Source organism: Caenorhabditis remanei, chromosome X (assembly GCF_010183535.1).
Source record: "Caenorhabditis remanei strain PX506 chromosome X, whole genome shotgun sequence".
NCBI lineage: Eukaryota > Metazoa > Nematoda > Chromadorea > Rhabditida > Rhabditidae > Caenorhabditis > Caenorhabditis remanei.
Genome location: NC_071333.1, coordinates 16,585,441 through 16,606,365, shown reverse-complemented (window position 1 = coordinate 16,606,365; position 20,925 = coordinate 16,585,441). Strand labels below are relative to the sequence as shown.

The following is a 20,925-nucleotide window of genomic DNA, read 5'->3' as shown; positions in this document are numbered from 1 at the left end:
TTTTTAAATCTCGAAATCAACGAAACTATAATTGAAATTCCTAAAAAACAGGACTTTTTTAAATCTCGAAATCAATAAAATTATGATTGAAATTCTTAAAAACAGGGTACTTTTTATGAAATTAACTTCCCCCACCATTCTTATCTGTGTCGGTTCCGGTTAGACTGATCGAGCATGGCGCTGTAATAGTCTATACCTATCCGGGCTGAGGTTTACTTCAGTAGACGCGGGTTTGAATCCTCCCGGGTTAGAAATCAACAAAATTATAATTGAATTTCCTAAAAACAGGTATTTTTTTAATCTCGAAATCAATAAAATTATGATTGAAATTCCTAAAAAACAGGACTTTTTTAAATCTCGAAATCAATAAAATTATGATTGAAATTCTTAAAAACAGGGTACTTTTTATGAAATTAACTTCCCCCACCATTCTTATCTGTGTCGGTTCCGGTTAGACTGATCGAGCATGGCGCTGTAATAGTCTATACCTATCCGGGCTGAGGTTTACTTCAGTAGACGCGGGTTTGAATCCTCCCGGGTTAGAAATCAACGAAATTATAATTGAAATTCCTAAAAACAGGACTTTTTTAAATCTCGAAATCAACGAAACTATAATTGAAATTCCTAAAAAACAGGACTTTTTTAAATCTAGAAATCAATAAAATTATGAGTGAAAATCCTAAAAACAGGACTTTTTTAAATCTAGAAATCAATAAAATTATGAGTGAAAATCCTAAAAACAGGACTTTTTTAAATCTAGAAATCAATAAAATTATGATTGAAATTCCTAAAAACAGGACTTTTTTAAATCTAGAAATCAACGAAATTATAATTGAAATTCCTAAAAACAGGACTTTTTTAAATCTAGAAATCAATAAAATTATGAGTGAAAATCCTAAAAACAGGACTTTTTTTTATCTAGAAATCAATAAAATTATGATTGAAATTCCTAAAAACAGGGTACTTTTTATGAAATTAACTTCCCCCACCATTCTTATCTGTGTCGGTTCCGGTTAGACTGATCGAGCATGGCGCTGTAATAGTCTATACCTATCCGGGCTGAGGTTTACTTCAGTAGACGCGGGTTTGAATCCTCCCGGGTTAGAAATCAACAAAATTATAATTGAATTTCCTAAAAACAGGTATTTTTTTAATCTCGAAATCAATAAAATTATGATTGAAATTCCTAAAAACAGGGTACTTTTTATGAAATTAACTTCCCCCACCATTCTTATCTGTGTCGGTTCCGGTTAGACTGATCGAGCATGGCGCTGTAATAGTCTATACCTATCCGGGCTGAGGTTTACTTCAGTAGACGCGGGTTTGAATCCTCCCGGGTTAGAAATCAACGAAATTATAATTGAAATTCCTAAAAACAGGACTTTTTTAAATCTCGAAATCAACGAAACTATAATTGAAATTCCTAAAAAACAGGACTTTTTTAAATCTCGAAATCAATAAAATTATGATTGAAATTCCTAAAAACAGGGTACTTTTTATGAAATTAACTTCCCCCACCATTCTTATCTGTGTCGGTTCCGGTTAGACTGATCGAGCATGGCGCTGTAATAGTCTATACCTATCCGGGCTGAGGTTTACTTCAGTAGACGCGGGTTTGAATCCTCCCGGGTTAGAAATCAACGAAATTATAATTGAAATTCCTAAAAACAGGACTTTTTTAAATCTCGAAATCAACGAAATTATAATTGAAATTCCTAAAAAACATGACTTTTTTAAATCTCGAAATCAATAAAATTATGATTGAAATTCCTAAAAACAGGACTTTTTTAAATCTCGAAATCAACAAAATTATAATTGAATTTCCTAAAAACAGGTATTTTTTTAATCTCGAAATCAATAAAATTATGATTGAAATTCCTAAAAACAGGGTACTTTTTATGAAATTAACTTCCCCCACCATTCTTATCTGTGTCGGTTCCGGTTAGACTGATCGAGCATGGCGCTGTAATAGTCTATACCTATCCGGGCTGAGGTTTACTTCAGTAGACGCGGGTTTGAATCCTCCCGGGTTAGAAATCAACGAAATTATAATTGAAATTCCTAAAAACAGGACTTTTTTAAATCTCGAAATCAACGAAATTATAATTGAAATTCCTAAAAAACATGACTTTTTTAAATCTCGAAATCAACGAAATTATAATTGAAATTCCTAAAAACAGGACTTTTTTAAATCTCGAAATCAACAAAATTATAATTGAATTTCCTAAAAACAGGTATTTTTTTAATCTCGAAATCAATAAAATTATGATTGAAATTCCTAAAAACAGGGTACTTTTTATGAAATTAACTTCCCCCACCATTCTTATCTGTGTCGGTTCCGGTTAGACTGATCGAGCATGGCGCTGTAATAGTCTATACCTATCCGGGCTGAGGTTTACTTCAGTAGACGCGGGTTTGAATCCTCCCGGGTTAAAAATCAACGAAATTATAATTGAAATTCCTAAAAACAGGACTTTTTTAAATCTCGAAATCAACGAAATTATAATTGAAATTCCTAAAAAACATGACTTTTTTAAATCTCGAAATCAATAAAATTATGATTGAAATTCCTAAAAACAGGGTACTTTTTATGAAATTAACTTCCCCCACCATTCTTATCTGTGTCGGTTCCGGTTAGACTGATCGAGCATGGCGCTGTAATAGTCTATACCTATCCGGGCTGAGGTTTACTTCAGTAGACGCGGGTTTGAATCCTCCCGGGTTAGAAATCAACAAAATTATAATTGAATTTCCTAAAAACAGGACTTTTTTAAATCTCGAAATCAACGAAACTATAATTGAAATTCCTAAAAAACAGGACTTTTTTAAATCTCGAAATCAATAAAATTATGATTGAAATTCCTAAAAACAGGGTATTTTTTATGAAATTAACTTCCCCCACCATTCTTATCTGTGTCGGTTCCGGTTAGACTGATCGAGCATGGCGCTGTAATAGTCTATACCTATCCGGGCTGAGGTTTACTTCAGTAGACGCGGGTTTGAATCCTCCCGGGTTAGAAATCAACAAAATTATAATTGAATTTCCTAAAAACAGGACTTTTTTAAATCTCGAAGTTAATAAAATTATGATTGAAATTCCTAAAAACAGGGTACTTTTTATGAAATTAACTTCCCCCACCATTCTTATCTGTGTCGGTTCCGGTTAGACTGATCGAGCATGGCGCTGTAATAGTCTATACCTATCCGGGCTGAGGTTTACTTCAGTAGACGCGGGTTTGAATCCTCCCGGGTTAGAAATCAACAAAATTATAATTGAATTTCCTAAAAACAGGACTTTTTAAAATCTAGAAATCAATAAAATTATGATTGAAAATCCTAAAAACAGGGTACTTTTTATGAAATTAACTTCCCCCACCATTCTTATCTGTGTCGGTTCCGGTTAGACTGATCGAGCATGGCGCTGTAATAGTCTATACCTATCCGGGCTGAGGTTTACTTCAGTAGACGCGGGTTTGAATCCTCCCGGGTTAGAAATCAACAAAATTATAATTGAATTTCCTAGAAACAGGTCTTTTTTAAATTTCGAAATCAATAAAATTATGATTGAAATTCCTAAAAACAGGGTTGTTTTAATGAAATTAACTTCCCCCACCATTCTTATCTGAACTATTTAGGAAAAAAAACTGCTTGACCACGTGATACGTCAAAAACATTGTTGTGTCATGTAAACATAGTGTGGTAAAAAAAAAAGTATTACCTACTTGTTTCATTAAAATTACAGTTTTTTTCAAATTTTCTGAAAAAAGGACTGATTTTGTTATTGGTCAAAAATCATTTTCATGTTTTAAAATTTTGCAAAAAAATACACTGATGTTTTTCATTTCAAGCCAAAGATTACAGCGTTCTATGTTCAAAAACAAAAAAAATTTTTGCTCTTTGAGCACCTACAGTACTACCGTAACCCGGAGACCAAGCTCAAAAATTTTTGTGTGGGTTACTAATGACTAATAGTATCTAATAAACCTGGTGTGATGAATAGAACTTGAAAGTGGCACCTGAGAAATGGATAAGTGATAAGATTTCATTGCTCTTAAAGAAAGAGCCATATTGAACAAATATTTCCAAGTAATAGGTTTCGAATCATACTAATATTGTTTTAGGCCGTTTTAAGAAAGGGAAGTACAAAGTTACGCTCAGACTGACTAAACCGCTAACGATCCTAGCTAGAAGATAGGTGTGGGCTGTTACTAGATGTATAGAGCTAGGTATCGATGATCATCCATTTCATCTCAGCGTGCGTTCTACTGGACTGATTACTGTAGCCTAAAGATGTTTCTCCAATCTCCCTTCCTCAACAACTGTCTAAAACAACAACTTCTTACTTTTCCCTTTATTCGAATCAAAACACTGACAGATATGTGACCTATTCCATCTCCCCCAAACTCGATATGACCAAATATCTGTGAAGAAAAAAAAGAGAAAGGTGTCCACGCAGTGATGGGGGTTCTAAATGTCATCTAGGGGTGTACAGAGCAGTTATTTCACTCATTAACCTATCTTTTCAGTCAATCGAAAGAAATGAGAGCGCGCTAGCAAACTATCTGCGAAATGGGATTCTTTTTGGAGAGGTTTTTAAGTTGTTTTGACATTTCTAAAGCCATTTTAAGTTGGTAGATGACGTGCTACTTCAAGAATAGACTATAACTATTTCTAGATTTGGAGGCGGCGCTTAAAATTCAAAATTTCGAAGTCGAAAATACCGAGTATTACTTTATATATCACGTTTGACGAATTCATCTTGAAAATTTAGCAGATTTAGAAAAAAATTGCCGAATAAAAAGTCGGCAATTTCGGCAATTCGGCAACGCGGCAACGGCATTGCCGCTCGTCCCTGATATGAAATTTCGATACAATTTCCATTGCATTTTCATTGGAGGCAATCTATGTGTAGCAACTTTTCATTGACGATTTTTGGAATAAAGGTACACGTCTTACGGAGGCAGAGTCTGAAATTTTAAGGATGTTATGAAAACTGTTTTGACCTGTCATCAAATGTTTCTCTGGTTTCTCCTCGACTTCCTTCTTTAAAAGGAATTCTCCGTTATCAATTTTCTTAAAGAACTCGGTGATTTGATTTAAATATATCACTTCTTCTCCAATCATTTCCATCAGTTTCCGATGAGCAACGATTGGGGGCTCTTTTTGGGAATGAACAGAGAATAGGATTACATCGACTAATAAAACGGCCAAACTAATTAAATAGAACGCGTTTGCATAGTAACGGAGATATCTGAGAGATAAGGAGGAACTGTAGTGAATAATATTCTAGGGTAGCAAGTTTAATAATTTCTCAATTTTGTTCATTGTTCAAATTTGTATTCTTCCTCAACATAACACGGTTCCTTGAACCATATCACGTTATTATTCACTCGCAGTTGCAGCTTCTTATCAGAATCCTGGTATGGAATGCTAACCAAGCACGGATACGGAGCATTGTTGGTGTTGTATTATTGGTGACTTGCGTTAATGTCTTCAAATTCGGAATCCAACTACTTTTTGTTTGCACGTATTTTGAACTGTTTCAGATTGGGATTTTGAAAGAGTGTCTGAAAAGAAAAGCTGATCAATCGGAACAGGAGATAGCTCACATCTTCAAGCTCCATTACGAAATTGTGTAAAGGCGAGAAGTCGATCAAATCGTGAAAACTTTGAATCTCCAAATGAGCATTCTCTACATGAGTGCAGAATCTGACTATGTCCGAGAACATCAATTGCGGATGACAAAAATTTAATGATTGCAAACGTTTCCTTTGTTCCAGATTATACAATTCCGCAAGGGGGGTCCAAAAATGAACAGATTGTGCGATTCGGTGTTGAATGGATTTGAGATGAGCTGGGTCTAATTGTTTCAATGTTTCTATGAAAGCTTCATCCACTTGTTCAGCACAGTACTTCAAATTGCTGACCTTTAGTTTGCTGGGCACATGGTTCAAAGTGTTTTGTAGTGCTATTATTCCAATATAAGATTTATCATGAAAATCAGGTTTCTCAAAGCTTTCCATTGCAAAAGTGTCTATTCTCAACTTTTTGCTGGTAAGAAGCGACCTCAAATCCCGTTAAATTTTCTCAATCTGCTCTTCTTCATCTCCACCAACACCTTCAATTTCTTATCAGAATCTTTTTACGAATACCTGCTCAATTTCTTACAGTCATCAAAAGTTATTCGCCTGATAACTAATGAAGAAGAGCGGATGGTATGGCCGATGAAAAGGGAACAGTTCCTTCCGAGTGTATGGAATGCGATCACCAGTTTTTTTCTCTTTCAAAGAAATATGTTGGGAAACAGAGCCAAATTGCCAAAATCGCTATGCAAGGAAATATGAGTTGGTAAAAATTTTAAATAGAGCGCAGTGACAAACATTTACATTTAAATTTGGATGTTTTCATCAAAAACTGTGATTAAAACATGTCAATTTACCGTAAAAATTGTAATAGAAGCACCCCTTTATTTGAGGCACCTCTCTAATAGAGGCGCACCTTAAAAAACGGTTTGAATAATAGTGGCGCACCCTCTAATAGAGGCTCCCCCTTAATACGTTTGGAATATTTTTTCTGGTTTTCAGTCATTCTTTTTCAAATTTCGTGAAAAAACACATGTAAAACCCAACTTTTTCGTTCAAAGTACTGCAAATTTGGGGATTTTCGTGTAATTTTGTCCGAGAAAGTGTTAGTTTGGTTAAAAATTATTCACTTAAAAGTTGAAAAAATAATCGAACGAACAGGTTGAGAAATAGAGGCGCACCCTCTATTAGAAGCCATTCACTCATGTTCATAACTTTTATTCCAAAATGCATCTTTTCTTGGTCACAAACCATTCGTTTTTTTGTATACCTTTCTGTAAATCTTCCCAGAGGGCTTCCCAACTCAATTCATCTGAAAATTCAAGTTTGCTTACTTTTCTCTTCACTCCATAAACGTACGGTTTTGTTTTGAGCGCTACTTTTATAGCTGACAGCCGAACGAGTGTCGAAAATTTGAAAATCGAAAAAAAGTTTATTAAACCAAAAATCTTATATCTTTCATCACATTCAAAATTTGATTATGGAAACCGTACCAATACTCCAACTCAGGAGAGCTGTTAAAGAGTGCGATTCTATGAGTGTACGTCTCATTAAGCAGTTCTTGGAACCGTTCAATTGATAACTTTGGGTTCTGCAATTCCCGTTCAGCAACACTTCCGACCCCGTAGAGTTCGTTGACTTCCGGTAGTTCAGTGTACAAACCAGCCAATTTTTTTTGTAGAAGATCTTGCTGAGTTTTGGTTGGAAAACGGTCATGCCAGACATGGAACAGTAGAATACTCCCACCAACATCGTCAACAACACCGATACTCGCTAGCAAGCCATCTTTCCGTATGAAGTCAAATGCCGCTGAGCAATCATATGTTCCAGACGTCAGCAGTTCACTTTTCCTATAAAAACGAATCATAATGAATGGAATTATTTATCTTCGATTTCACTCACATGCAACACTTTGATCGACGTGTTTTGTCCCACTCCATTGTTTTCAATTTATCAAACCAAACTTCTTCCAGAGGATCCCAAGCGAATTCCATCCTTTCCAACTTCGGTTTGTGTGGTTTTGATAGCCACTTTAATGCATAATCCTCAATTTCGTCAATTTTGAAGGCATGTCGTTTGAATTTGGCAGTGCGGCAATCCAAATTGAGCAAGTCGTGAGAACACATCCAATTCGCATTGCATATCGAGAAGTTTTCAACAAAGAATATCTAAAATAAGAGTAATTGCTTCAAAAATAGTATTAAAATAGATCTCACCTGTCGTAAATTAGTTGAACCGGTGTCCACATCCACTCTGAATCTGTCTTTGACATGAATTTTCTTGCAGATTGCATTCAGCTCCTCCCTTCCAAAATGATACTGTTTGTATCCACGAGTTAGTTCTAATTCCGAACATCTCAATAATAGAGGATGATTGAAAAGGGTCATCAAGTCTCCAAGGTTTGGTTCAACCACTATTTGTATGGGGACGGTGAAAACTTGCAGAAAATGATCCAAAATCTTGATGAATCCCTCTCGAACATTCTCATTTCTACACATGACATGACGAGTCTTCTTTTTCTCACGATAAGTGTTGAATAGGTATCCAGATAGAGTCTTCTCTTCTTGAACATGCTTTTTTGTCAGCTTTTCTTCTTTGTCAAACATCCATACCAGGTTTTTGCGAAATCCGTAAAATGAGATAGTGATGCTTGGTCTGGGATACCGAAGATGAAGAAGGCAGGTTTTTGCAGAGTTCCTTTTCGAGGTGATTTTGACAGCTCTTCCCGCGTTTTTTGAGCAAGCAGTAAGATTCAATCTGCAATAGAGGGATATGATTTTGGTGGTGATATTTTAACGTCAGCATCAAAGGCTATACACCCAGTAATGTTTTTAAATAAACCGAATCTCATTTTTAAATCAAATGTTTGCAAGAATTTAATTTTTGGAACTTAAAATCGCTAAATTGAAAACGTTACAAACCAGGCGTTGCCACAACTGTAAAACGATCTGCTGTTAGCATTACATACCATACTTGCAAACTTGAAAAATATACCAAAATGTAGATCTCAACGAGCCATCTGATGTGAGCCGGACTAGAAAAACTTTTTCGGTCATTTTTGCTTTTTTTGACATTTTTCTCGCCCGCGGCATATTAACGATCCGGTCCGTAGTGGGTTACGAACATAGAACTTGCCGAGATCTCCATTTTGGCATATTTTTCAACAATTTAACAAAACTATAAAATATATGAATTTTTAGGGGAAAACTTCTAGATAACTCACAAATCGATTGCCTCCGTTTGATTGAAAACCTTCTCCAATATCAACGATGGGAGTGACAGAAGCGGGAACGACTTTTTCCCTTTTTTACTGTTCTTACTTCGAAACGGTAGATTTTTACAAGCTCGTTGAATGCTAGGCAATATACGAGATAGTTTACCCAACATTTTGACTTTACTGATGCATTTGTTCACTGGTATTGAGATTTACGTTGGTCCAAGAGAAAAAGAGGAGAAGGGTCCGCAGGCGGAGGAGGTGAAGAGGTCAACCGTATATTAGTGTAGCCGTTCGTTGGTCGTTAGTGAGTATGTAAGATGCGGAGATTTAGAGCAATGGGTGACCTCTTTCTGATTGCATACGTTTCTCCCTCCCGCAAGATGCGCAGCCAATATGTTTAATGCCTTGGGTGGGCTTCCGCGTAAATTATGAATGAGTGAGTGACAGGAAAAAGGTTTTTTCTTGACTCCCTGTGAAATGTTGTTCTAATTTAATTCATATGTTGCATTGTGGATTCTTGTCATATTCAATTTAATCCAGAAGTGGATGGATTAAATTGAATTCTGGATCTTTCTCGAATTCCATTTCCTTTTCCCACCATCCTACAGAAACCAAATACGCATGAGAGAATCTAGTTTGATATTTTTGCAGAAATCACTGATCCGATCCAATTTTTTGGTTTCGGTTCTATGAGTAAACACTCCCATGTCATGTGATAGTGACTTGAAAAGAGCTATTTTTGATTTTTTCTCACAAAAATGATATAAGCTACAAAATTTTGTTGTTGAGATACGCATTGACGAAAGCAGATACAAAAAACAAGTGATCTTTCAAAATGATTTTTTATTAACAAGAACACATACATACATGAGGTAGGTGTTCAGATTTGGGAGTAAAGGAGGTAATGGTTGTGTTGAGGTTAATATGTAAGAGATAGATTAGAGATCATGGGAAAGGTCGATTGACTACAAATGCACTACTCAAATATGGAGCATGCTTTGGAATTGGGAAGAGAGACCTTCGACGTGTGGGTGCTGAACTTGATTGCGTCCTTGTTCGGTCTGATGCCAAACGACAAAGTAGACAGAGTCTTTGTGAGAAATGAGAGAAGCCACTGTTCCATCAGCTCTGTAGATGTCGACGCTATCAGTGCAATTGAAGAGGAAGGCGTAGTGGTGAACACGTCGGACGTCGAGGTGGCTGAAAAATTTCATAATACTAGGATTTTGATAAAACTATTTGGCTTACACTTGCTGAACCATGCGGCTGTACGGATTGTAAGGGAGGTAGTAAATGCAAGAGAGGATTTGTTGGAGATTCAATTGGTTTGGCATTCCGACATACTCCACACGGAATCTCTCAAATCCCATATCAGTAGAAATCAGCCACCCATGGATAAAGGCGACAATGTCAATGGTTTGTAGGCTTGTCGGATTAAACAAATCAATGTTTGGGGTTTGGAGATATTGGAGATCAGCCATATGGATATTAGAGCAGTTGTTGAAGAAAATTTGATTATAGTTGAAAGTCTGAAATCGGTATTGTGTTCATTAAATAAGCATTCTTCAAATTCTTACCTGATGAGAGTTAATCTTTCCGGTATACTCATCCAAAATCAGCATTTTAACAGTTTCAAATTGCTGGAGAACCAAATCAAACTCATTCTCATTCATACCTTCATATCCTATCTCGAGAATTTCACAATGACCGGGTTCCTCTCTTTGTTGGAAAATTTGAACAAGCTCAGAGACATGGTTAGTCAGGATATGAAGTTCATGAGTGCCCTCGAATGTATTCATTAGAAATACAGCTTGGATAAAGATAACATCCCAATCGAAAACATGGTAGTAACTTCCACCGTCTTGCAAACTGGAATACACAGGAAAAGTTCCAAAAACGAGTTTTAAAATCTACTCACAAGCTTCCATATGATCGAATTCTACTATCACAACTTCCTTCAAACTTTCTCTTAATCTTGTCATATTCATTGTCATCAAAAATGAAAACACAATTTCCGTCTTCTCCATTCCAATCTTCTTCGTCTGGAACTTGATCGTTCATGTCACCATCGTACTCCAATGTCAACTTCAGAGTGACACGGTTTGCCTCCACTTTCCAGTTATGGGAAGCCACAAAAAATGGGAGAATTGATTCCAGGACCTTCATCTTTGAAGATCTTGAAGCGGTGGCAAACTCGGATCTGGGAAAAAAATCATTCGTCAGAAATCATCACTGAACTTGTCCTTACATCGTCTGCGTATCCCATTTCCGGCAAATGAGAAGAAGTGGGATTAAAGGAACACCTAAAATCCCAGGCATTCTGAAAAACATATATATTTGGAAAAATGAATTAGAGAGTTGAAGAGAACAAACAAAAAAAAAGAATGAGAAGGGCTCAAGCAGAATAAAGAATGCCCACTCTTGCATATTACTCTGTCTTCTATCCGTTATAATCCTCCTCCCCGCTTTTGGGTGACAGCGCACTGCAGTAAACAAGAGTGTCAACCGATTTGTTCGATAATTCGAGAAAAAGTGGTATATTGTATCTTTGTATCTCGAAATTTTTTAATTTCCGGAGCTATATACACTTCCTATTGGAGTGGCTTTGCTTTTGTTTTTCACTTTCTTTCACTGAGATACATTTTATTATTTTGAGAGATAAAAGATAAAATAACATTAATAATGTGAAAATGAAAACATTGTATAGTTTTTCTGAGATTGCATTTGGGAATATTATAATTAGGAAGGGAAGTGTGGGTGTAGGTAGGAAATAACAAAGAAATAATGAGAAAAGATTAGAAAGAGTCAAATGAGAGGGGAAGAAAAGCTGCAGAGCAGGTAGGAGGATTGAACGAACCCTTTAATTGTCCGCAAATCCGACTCCTCTTCTCGAAAAAAGGAACCGATAATGACCATAATTGATAATGACCCAGTAATTTCTCATAGTATTATTAATATTTCATTGTTTCGAGAGATAAAAGATAAAAAAAAACATAAATAATGTGAAAATGAAAAAATTTCATAGATTTTCTAAGATTGTATAAGGGAATATTATAATTAGGAAGGGAGGTGTAGGTGTAGATAGAAAGTAACAAATGAATGTTGAGAAGACATTAGAAACGGGTCGAATGAGAGGAATAACAAGTCACAAAAGCTGCAGATGTCAAATTAACGAACCACCTAATTTTCCGCAAATCTGACTTCTCCAATCGAAAACAAAATGAACCAATAATGACAACAAATGCATAACCCAGAAATTTCTCATAGTATAATGAATAAGAGTTGGATGTGGGAACCAAATTATTTTTCTCTTCTGTTTGAATCAAAACGCTTTGGGACATGACTCATGGCGCGGAGTTTCTTCATATCTATCAAAAGTAGTGGGAACCATTAATCCGGACAGGATGCGTCTGAAAAACAAGTTTGGAATTGTTTTAAAGTTGAAAAAAGTCGTTTACAAGGGAAAATCTTGAAGTCAGTCTTTAGATATAACAAACCTCATGCGAAAGCTGAGAACTAGAAAAACAAACCAACAAATGGTTGTGGCTTGACCATCTCTGCTAGCCCCATATCACGCTATCAAGATTTTTGGCACTTCAAGATTTTCCTGACTTTTTAGAGATCGATTCATTGATCTCATTTTTTCTCGAATACCAGACCGTGAGTACGAAAGCTAAATATATATTCCAAATCCTCGTTTTCTCAGCTTTCGAACGGCATAGGTCACGGCTCATATATCAAAACTGACTCCATGACCTTCCCTACTATGTCAAAAAACCTATTAACTCACGCGCAAATCCTACATTTCTGCTTGAAGACGTCACCGTACTTGAACAGGAACGAAAAAAGCTCATTGAACCGGTCTTGTGTCCAGATAGGGGTGAATCGGTCCAAATGCGTGATGGCGTTTGCAGTCATCCGTTTGTACACTTCATATCTTGAGGTTTTGAATGGAACAACCTTAAAAAATATATAGTTGGTGTAAAAATTTGAGGTTTTAATTACCTTTTTCACGTTGTAATTATTTTCAAAGTCCCAGTCTTCTTAGGGTTCGATGAAGTTGATCCATTCAACAACACCGTATTTTTCAACAACCAAAAACTTCAACAGGCAAGCATCCATTCCAAATTCCGATGGTTGTGTCACCATAAGTTTGAACTGCAAAATTTTTGTTCTAGTGTTATCCAATCTGAATGAGAATTCTCACCTCAATTATTAACCCAGAAGCGTTCTCGTGGAGCACATTTGTGGTCACTCCAGAATTCAAAGACTTTTTAAATTTCCCGTACATTTCTTTGAATTGGAAATGAGTAGTTATGCAGGAGTAACTGGGAAAAGATGGAATGTGAAGACTTGATGTTTCAGCCAGATAACAAGTGACATCGTCCTACAAAGTTGTCAAAATAATTATTACCATTTCTTTTCAGACTTACCTGAGCTGAATCGGCAAAATACATATTTTCGTGCAGTCTTTCCGGTTGTAAAAGAGTTTGTAACCCTTTCAGACACTTCGCTGCTTTTTCGAGTATTCTGAAATACTAGAAGTTGAAGAATTTTTGAATGGTTTCTTACTGAAGCTTTGGCTCTAGTAATTCTTCAATAAGCGTAAGATCAGCAATGTGCTCTTCGGGTGGGTCATAGGTTGCAAATTCTAATACTCTCTCAATAATCAGGTGGGCTGTGTTTTGATAACTTTTAACAGTTTTCTTCACTGAAATCAGAGAAATTAATTGAAAAAATTGGAGCACAACTTTGAACTCACTCGATTCACACATTTTCACTAGAGTGTGTAAAGCTTTTTTCTCATCTTCTGTTAGCGGATTCTGCGGATGTTCATTTTGCATCTCTTCCATTTTGCTTGCAGAAAAGGGGAATACGGTTTCACTTGAAGCTTCTCAAACTGAAGAAAATAAATTTACTCTTTTTGTTCGAACACAGTATGTTCTTGGCGGGAAAAAGGAAGGGGTGAATGAAGGGAGAAACAAAAAAAAAACGATGGAGGGACCTAGAAGACGCATATAAAATGCAAATGCATTGACTTCGCTGGTATTTTTTTGATAGCCCTGTAGACAAACATCAGATCGTTTTATCACCTTGAGAAAAATAGGAAATTTTATCATCCTGAGAAAAGCAGAAAAAGAAAACTTTTCCGTGATAGAACCGGAAAGAACTCGACAAAACAAGAAAATAGTGAAAGTAATGAAACAGAAACAGAAAAATAACGAAAAGTGAAACTAACGTCGCATCGATAAACTTGAGTTTTCGTCCTTTGGAGGTCTAGACATATGTTTCAACGGGACAGCAGTCTTTTTAGGCAACACATGTGTGATCAGACATGTAATTGGAAGCTTGGTGAAACGGCAGAGAGTTGTGTAGTCCTGTGATCCTGAAATCTGAATGCTTACGTCCGTCCAGTTCAATCAACGAACTGTTTCCCTCATATTTGCGAGCGGCCAAGCCAGGTTTCAGTAAAAATTGAACATATTGAATTTTTTTGAATTTTTCTTTTTGAATTTTTACAGAACCACTTTGAAAGTCAAGTTTTTGACTATGTTTTCAAACTCCAATTCAACGTCAAAAGTACATAGAGCTGTGTAAGATACGTTCCTTCGATTTCCTTCTTGCGAGGTCGGGCCAAATTTTCACAAGTATGGTTCCCCTAAAATTAGTGTTCTGAAGCTCCTAATTTGCTTATGCAAAGTAGCCAACCTAAATTCTCGCATGTTAATCTATAATCCCACGTGCCCTGCTCAACTTTCAAAAGCGGACATATGCATTGGAGTGTTATAATGACCTGTCACCATAGAAACCGACTAATGAACATTCCAAGGACTGCGGCTTCCAATGAGGGACGATCGATTCTGGTACAAGAGTTAATCATGAACACCTCAATCGCCATCCTCCAAGCTAATGTGCCAATACCAGGCTACTCTTGAAAAGAACCGCATCCCTTCTCTAACCTGTACTAATCCATATTCTATATTGGTCTCTCAGAGGAGCATGACGAAATTCATAGTTGTCAAGGCCTGGGCCGGCCCGGCAAGGCTTGGCAAGACCCGAAGGCCCGGGCCGGTAGAAAATTTTCAAGGCCCGGCTTCAAAAAATGATTCTTTTTTTCCTAATTTTTTTTCGAAATTTTTTCAATATTTTATCGAAAATGTGACCATTGACGAAATTGGTCTCAAAGGACGAAATTGGTCTCAAAGGAGACAATTAAAAGATGAACGGTACCAAAGACGGTATACTACCTTCTGCCAGGATGTAGCCATATTTAGTAGCCATGTGTCTATAGACTAAACCTGTTAAAGGGTGTGTAGATTTGCAAAACAGAGAGTCAAGGGGGCAAAACAATTTTCTGTGACTGGATTTGCGCTTTGAAGCCGCCGCCTCCTGAAATGTTGGCTTAACAATCTAAAAATTCTTAATTGTATTTCAAACTATGGTCAATAAGTCAAACAAAAACAGAAATAGGTTTTAGTTTCAAAAGAAGATGGATAGCCACCGATTGAGCTAAGACAGACTTGTATTTTTTTTTAAAAGTATTTACTGCTTTTATGTGTTTATTGGATAAAAGTGGTTACGCGGTAAAAGAGGAATGATCAAACCTGCTGATGGCTCAGATTTTATCCATTCTACTTCTAACTTGAGTCAAGAGCTGTGAAAAGGATATTCCCATTTTTTGGTTCACCACAACTAAAGACTATTATCGTTATTTCTTCTGCAATTTCACATCAAGATTCATCATTTTGCAAGATTGGGTTTATTCCCGAACAGTGTAACATTTTTTCAAGTTGTACAGTGACTTTATCAAGAATTCGTTTCAAAAAACATCTAACGATTCCGTCATCATTTTTCTTTTTCTTTTCCTCTCTTTCAAAATTTTTTGTTTCTTTCTTCTTTCTTGGTCTTGTGTCAATCCTTTCTCAAACCTTTTCCCACCAAATTCCCAAAATGTTCAATGTTTTTCTATCTCTCCTTCAGCATTCAAAGCTTGCCATGTTCTAGCTTTCCGCTTCACCTTCAATACACGCGAAATTCGCAAGCAGAAAAAAAAACTGCTGCAAGTGAGCTCCACCGAACACCGCATCGATTCCAACATCGATTAAATATTTTGTTGTCCGTTTTCTCTTCTTTTTTCTTCCTTTTTCATCGTTTTTTTTGTTATTTGTCTCAGAAGTAGTTTTATTTTTCGCTCAAAACGGTGATCCTTATTTCCACAAACTTGTTTTTAGGCAAATGGCTAACGCGGAAGGTGTTGCTAACATTGAGCAGGAAATGGAAGGAGAAGAGGTGAATAGAGATGAACCAATGTTGCCTGCACCACAACCAGGTGGTGCATGTAATTTGCTAGTGAAACCAATATTTGGCTACATAAATAGATGGACAGAGTGGGACTCAAGACAAGAAGGAAAAGTTACACTGCCACCTAGGGCTAGCGTTTTGGTTTACGTCGGCCATTGTGCTGAGCTTCCAGCACCGAAATATGAATTCACTGTGGTAAGATGTTGACACTGATGTACTGATGTTATAATATACATTTTCAGAAAGAATACATTGAGGGTATTCCACAAAAAAACGTGTGGCGGTACAATGTTCCATTGCACGTTGAACTGGAACTGGAAAAAAAGCGAAACAACGCTGCATGGGGTTATGAAGTCAGTATTAAGGTAGTGATTAAAACAGTTAGAAAGCTAATAAATACTAATATTCAGATAGATGTGATTGTCAATAGTATGTTCTACCAAACTTATCTCTCCAACGATAATGATCATAGCTTGTACCGAAGAATATTCTGCATTCATTACTGCAATGCAATCAGTGCTAAAGTAAGTGGAAAGCCTTTGAGACAAATATTGCAGCTATTTTTCTTCAGTATGATATTTTACTAAACGCTGAAGAAGCCCTATACTGTACATACATTGGCTCCGAGAGAACAATCGCAACCATGAACAGAAAAGCCAAACCAATTTTGATCCGCAAGAAGTTCGATCCACCACTAAAAGAAAAAGAAATTCAAAAGATCGTGAAAAATAACAAGACGAAAGTTCAGAAAAATCGTCCAGAAATGCAGGTATAGTAGTTTTTTCTTTGAAAACTTATTAAAAGTTATTTTTCCAGGCGTTGGGCATCAAAGAGTTTGGAAAAGTAACTATTACTCGTTTTGAGAGAAACTTGAAGATATCATTTCCAGTTGAATACGAAGGCATGGATTTTAATGGATTATTCTCGTAAGTTTCATAAAATTTTCTATAGGATATAATCCTTCCAAATCTTCCAGGTTGAACATTAAAGTCAATAGGAACATGGTGAGTTTGGTGTCCGATGACGGTGCCGAGGTGTTCAGCGTAACATTCCAATTTCGTTTTGATGAAAAAGGAAACAGAATGGTGTACGACAAGGAGAACAACATTATTACACTATCAGTTATGATTAAAATCTAAATGTTCCCTATTTCTCACAATTATGAACGTAACTTTTCATTAATCCAAATTTCTTTTACATATTCCCAAGAAAAATAATCATATGATATTCAAACACGTTTTGAACTCTTTTCTCTTATTTTTCTCATTGCTTATTCATTGTAATCCCCTTCAAAAAATAAGTGTTTAATTTCTTTTCTTATTATACGATCTATTCACCTTTTTCATTCCTACTGAAATAAAAACAAAGATATCATATTTAGATTTGTTTTTTTGTTGATCTTTTGAGAATCTCCAGCAAATGTCCTTAGCATTGCTTCGTAGTATATATTGTGCTTCCTCTTTTCTATTTCAATTTTATCGATCGGTATTTTACTTGAAGATTTTTTTTTCCTAAACTCAAAATCTGGATGTTTTAAGAATTTTGAATCAAAAACTTACTCCAGCATCTGGCGTCATAATTGAGGAATCATGCCTACATTAGTTTTGAACTCAAATCTGTGACAAAATGACGTAAGGAATTTCGTCATTTGTAGCGGAAAACAAAGGTCGTTCAGCAAATGTTGCTGACTGCTTTTTTACCTCAATGCTGAAATATCCGGCTTCCAAAAGCTTTAAACTTCGAAGATACTCATCCTTATCTTTGTTTCAATACCAAACTCTTTTTCGTAATCCCATTTATTAGCAAGTGAATCGTCTGAATACTCCAAAAAAAACTGCTGGAACACTTCCTGGGAATCATTCAAGGCACAGAATAGTCTAGTAATCGGTAAACAAGGGAAGATGAATTATTATTGGTAGCCTATTATAACAGAGAGTGAAAAAGGAAAGATTGAGGGGAGAGAGATGAGAGAGGGGAAATTATGAATTCTTTGAACTGGTAAACATTTCTTGAAACAGAAATGCACATTTATCATAGTAATATTCTAACGAGGAAGGGTGGCGGTGGTATCCGGGCTATCGACATCATCATCATCATCGTCGTCTTCATCATCGCTAACCAACTGAGCAACTGCTTTAGTTGGTGGTGGAAGTGGGATGTCATCATCTTCTTCGTCTTTAATCTCAAGTGGGGCCGTCGCAGGTGGAAGAGCGTTATCATCATTCTTCTTATGAGCTTTCTCAGCTTCCCGGGCTCTATAGAGGTTGAACATCTCTTCAAGCATGATAGACGTGAAAAGGTCTCCAGAATTCTGTTGTACAAGGCGTGAGATAAAAACACCATCAGCAGTGAGACAGTTATCAACGAAATGAGCTGGCACCTGACTTCCTTTTTCTTGCTCGGCTTCGAAGCTTGGCGTGTTTTGGAGATAGCTGGAATAGTCGAGTTAAGCCGGACAAAATCATTAAAATTTACCTGTAGATAAAGTTACGTCCAACACTTTGCAACATGTACATGACTGTCCAGTACAACAAGGAGCATCCGGTGAGGATTCCGACAAACAAGAGCCAGAACCAGAAAAAGACGTAGACCTTTTCGGCGAGCATGTTGATAACAATAACGCATTGGATACTATGGTCGTGGATAGTTGTGAGGTCCATGATAGAGAAGTCGCACATGGTGACACGAGGGAAGATTCCAGTGGTCTCCCATTCACGTCCGGCAACGAGATCCTGGAAAAATTGATTTTAAGTGCAGGGCCCATACAAAAATTATCAAGTTTACCTGGAAGGTTTGCCATCCCCACAGCCAGCTCTTAGTATCGAGGAAATACGTAAGAATCCAGAATTGAAGAACAATATTGGCGAGATAGAGGATCTTCACAAGAAGGAAGAGTGAAGGCAAAAACTTGCCAGAGGCCACAATCTTTCCGGTCTCCTTAAAAACTGGCGATTCGTTACGGAAAGTGAGCTTCTTGAAGAAGTATCTTCCGAATTTTCTTCCTTTCACTTGATCGTCGCTCATGTTTGACTTAATCTTGCGAGAAGCCTCTGACACTGCAGCCAACTCCTTGATTTTCAGTTCTGCAAGTTAGGTTCAGTTAGGGGTCAGGATGTTTAGAAGGAAAGTTTTACCACAACTCTCGTTGAATGTTCTCCAGATGATGGAAGGGAGATAGAAGAGGAAAGCTTGGACGAAAAGGATGATGGGGATCCACTGGTAGTAGCCAACTTGCTGAAAATGTTCACTATTAGATTTTATTCAATTTTTTGTATTATTTTATCAATATTTCACTTTTCGAACTCTAGAAACTTTGGAAATCGCGTCCTTAGCTATGTTTTCAGGTTGTGTGAAAGTTTGACTAATCTAAATATACAAAAATCTACTGTTTTCCAAAATGATCAGTGAAAAAACCGGACGCCCCATCTTGAGCGCTATTTCAAACCACGCTTTCCAAGTCGGTCAATCCAAAATACTCACCGCAGAAGCAGTGACACCTCCATCTGGCGACGTAACAGACATTTCCTCTTCACTGGCAAATGCACCTGGCAAAAAGTAAGTTCCCTTGATGAAGCAGTAAGTTTCGGCGTATTTCTCCCATGTTCGTGTGAACTGAGCTGGCACCCAACACTGAATTGGTCGGCCCACGTATTGTGAAGCGGCCATCATGATAGCGGAGAATCCCAAAATAGTAGACGTGTATTGGTAGGAGAATCGATCGACGATGTCATTGGATTCGGCGGAGCGTCTGAAAGTGGGGATAGTTAAGATATCCAAGTTGTCGGCTTCGAAAATTAAAAAAAAAAAACTCACTGGAATTTTCGCACATACGGCAGAAGAACCCCAATCATTTTGAGAGCTGCTAGACCCTGAAATAAGCGTTTTCTAATTTTTCAAAGAATATTCCAAAAATAGGAAAAAGAAGGATTAATAGGATTGGAAGGTGTCGAAAATAACACCAGACAGTTGCTGTGAGAGATCAGGGACAGGAAAGAGAGAAGAGAAAAAAGTATTAGAGAGGAAAGACAAGGGCGCGTTTTGCATCAAAACCACCGGCCGAATGATGCAAAGGGTGGATGGGAAAACGGAATGAAATCGTCCAGCGATCATTAAACGCCGTTTATCGTTACAGTGCCCCTTTCCCCAAAAAGCTTCTATATTCTTTGTCGGTATATAATCTTGGCTTCGCAGAGAAAGAAAGGAAATAAAAAATGAAATGTTTCTGATGATTCATGGTTATAAAGAAAACTATAAAGAAAACAAAACAACAACAAAACAGAGAGGAAGGAAACCATCTAGAACACTAAAAACATCATATAATTTAGTGCAACACTTCTAAAATAGCAACAGAAATTGCTAAAACATTTCACATTACCTCAGAAGAAACAGATGAGTTAGAAGGTCACGCTAATGACGTGCTTGATGGGAAAAAGAAGAAGAGAGGAAGGTCAAACTTGATTGGAATCAATTAGGCGATAGTCGGGAGCGACTGATCGGAGCGCATCGGCATTACTCAAGGATACATGATCTATTCTGACTTTTTGGAAAAGAGGTCTATTAATCAATTAGGTACAGAAGGATGGTTTCTGGTATAGTTTGTAGTTTTTTTTTCAAACTTAAAATTTGGAACAGAAAACTGTCACACTCGATTCCGGAACTTATGTCAAGGAGGGCATGTTTGTCTAGTACCTCGTTTTCACTAGGTTTCCTGGATTGTGCCTTACAAGGTATTCACACTTTCCACTCTAATGTTGACACATGTCTTTCGGAAGCGTGTAGTAGAGAAAGTACGCCATATTGAGTGACTGGAGACGTCTGACAATA

General features: G+C 36.9%; 5 protein-coding genes across 5 annotated transcripts; 2 read left to right on the top strand and 3 right to left on the bottom strand.

Annotated features, from left to right (window-relative positions):
* Positions 1-7,017: 7,017 nt before the first annotated feature.
* Positions 7,018-8,969, bottom strand: GCK72_025341 (uncharacterized protein; the record flags this gene model as incomplete). The annotated part of the gene is made up of 4 exons (XM_003100187.2): positions 7,018-7,432; positions 7,485-7,750; positions 7,799-8,339; positions 8,806-8,969. 4 exons carry the CDS (start codon positions 8,967-8,969, stop codon positions 7,018-7,020), a joined length of 1,386 nt encoding a protein of 461 aa, XP_003100235.2.
* An 801-nt stretch (positions 8,970-9,770) lies between these two features.
* On the top strand, positions 9,771-10,223 carry GCK72_025340 (uncharacterized protein; the record flags this gene model as incomplete). Its single annotated transcript, XM_053736299.1, has 1 exon — positions 9,771-10,223. The coding sequence occupies one exon, from the start codon at positions 9,771-9,773 to the stop codon at positions 10,221-10,223; it is 453 nt and encodes a 150-aa protein (XP_053579865.1).
* Positions 9,780-11,118, bottom strand: GCK72_025339 (uncharacterized protein; the record flags this gene model as incomplete). The annotated part of the gene is made up of 5 exons (XM_003100151.2): positions 9,780-9,999; positions 10,048-10,328; positions 10,377-10,668; positions 10,718-10,999; positions 11,048-11,118. The coding sequence occupies 5 exons, from the start codon at positions 11,116-11,118 to the stop codon at positions 9,780-9,782; spliced, it is 1,146 nt and encodes a 381-aa protein (XP_003100199.2).
* Positions 11,119-12,843: 1,725 nt separating this feature from the next.
* On the bottom strand, positions 12,844-13,652 carry GCK72_025338 (uncharacterized protein; the record flags this gene model as incomplete). The annotated part of the gene is made up of 5 exons (XM_003100154.2): positions 12,844-12,957; positions 13,007-13,186; positions 13,233-13,329; positions 13,372-13,510; positions 13,562-13,652. 5 exons carry the CDS (start codon positions 13,650-13,652, stop codon positions 12,844-12,846), a joined length of 621 nt encoding a protein of 206 aa, XP_003100202.2.
* A 2,383-nt stretch (positions 13,653-16,035) lies between these two features.
* On the top strand, positions 16,036-17,240 carry GCK72_025337 (uncharacterized protein; the record flags this gene model as incomplete). Its single annotated transcript, XM_053736298.1, has 6 exons — positions 16,036-16,296; positions 16,344-16,466; positions 16,512-16,625; positions 16,673-16,870; positions 16,918-17,027; positions 17,078-17,240. The coding sequence occupies 6 exons, from the start codon at positions 16,036-16,038 to the stop codon at positions 17,238-17,240; spliced, it is 969 nt and encodes a 322-aa protein (XP_053579864.1).
* Positions 17,241-20,925: the final 3,685 nt, after the last annotated feature.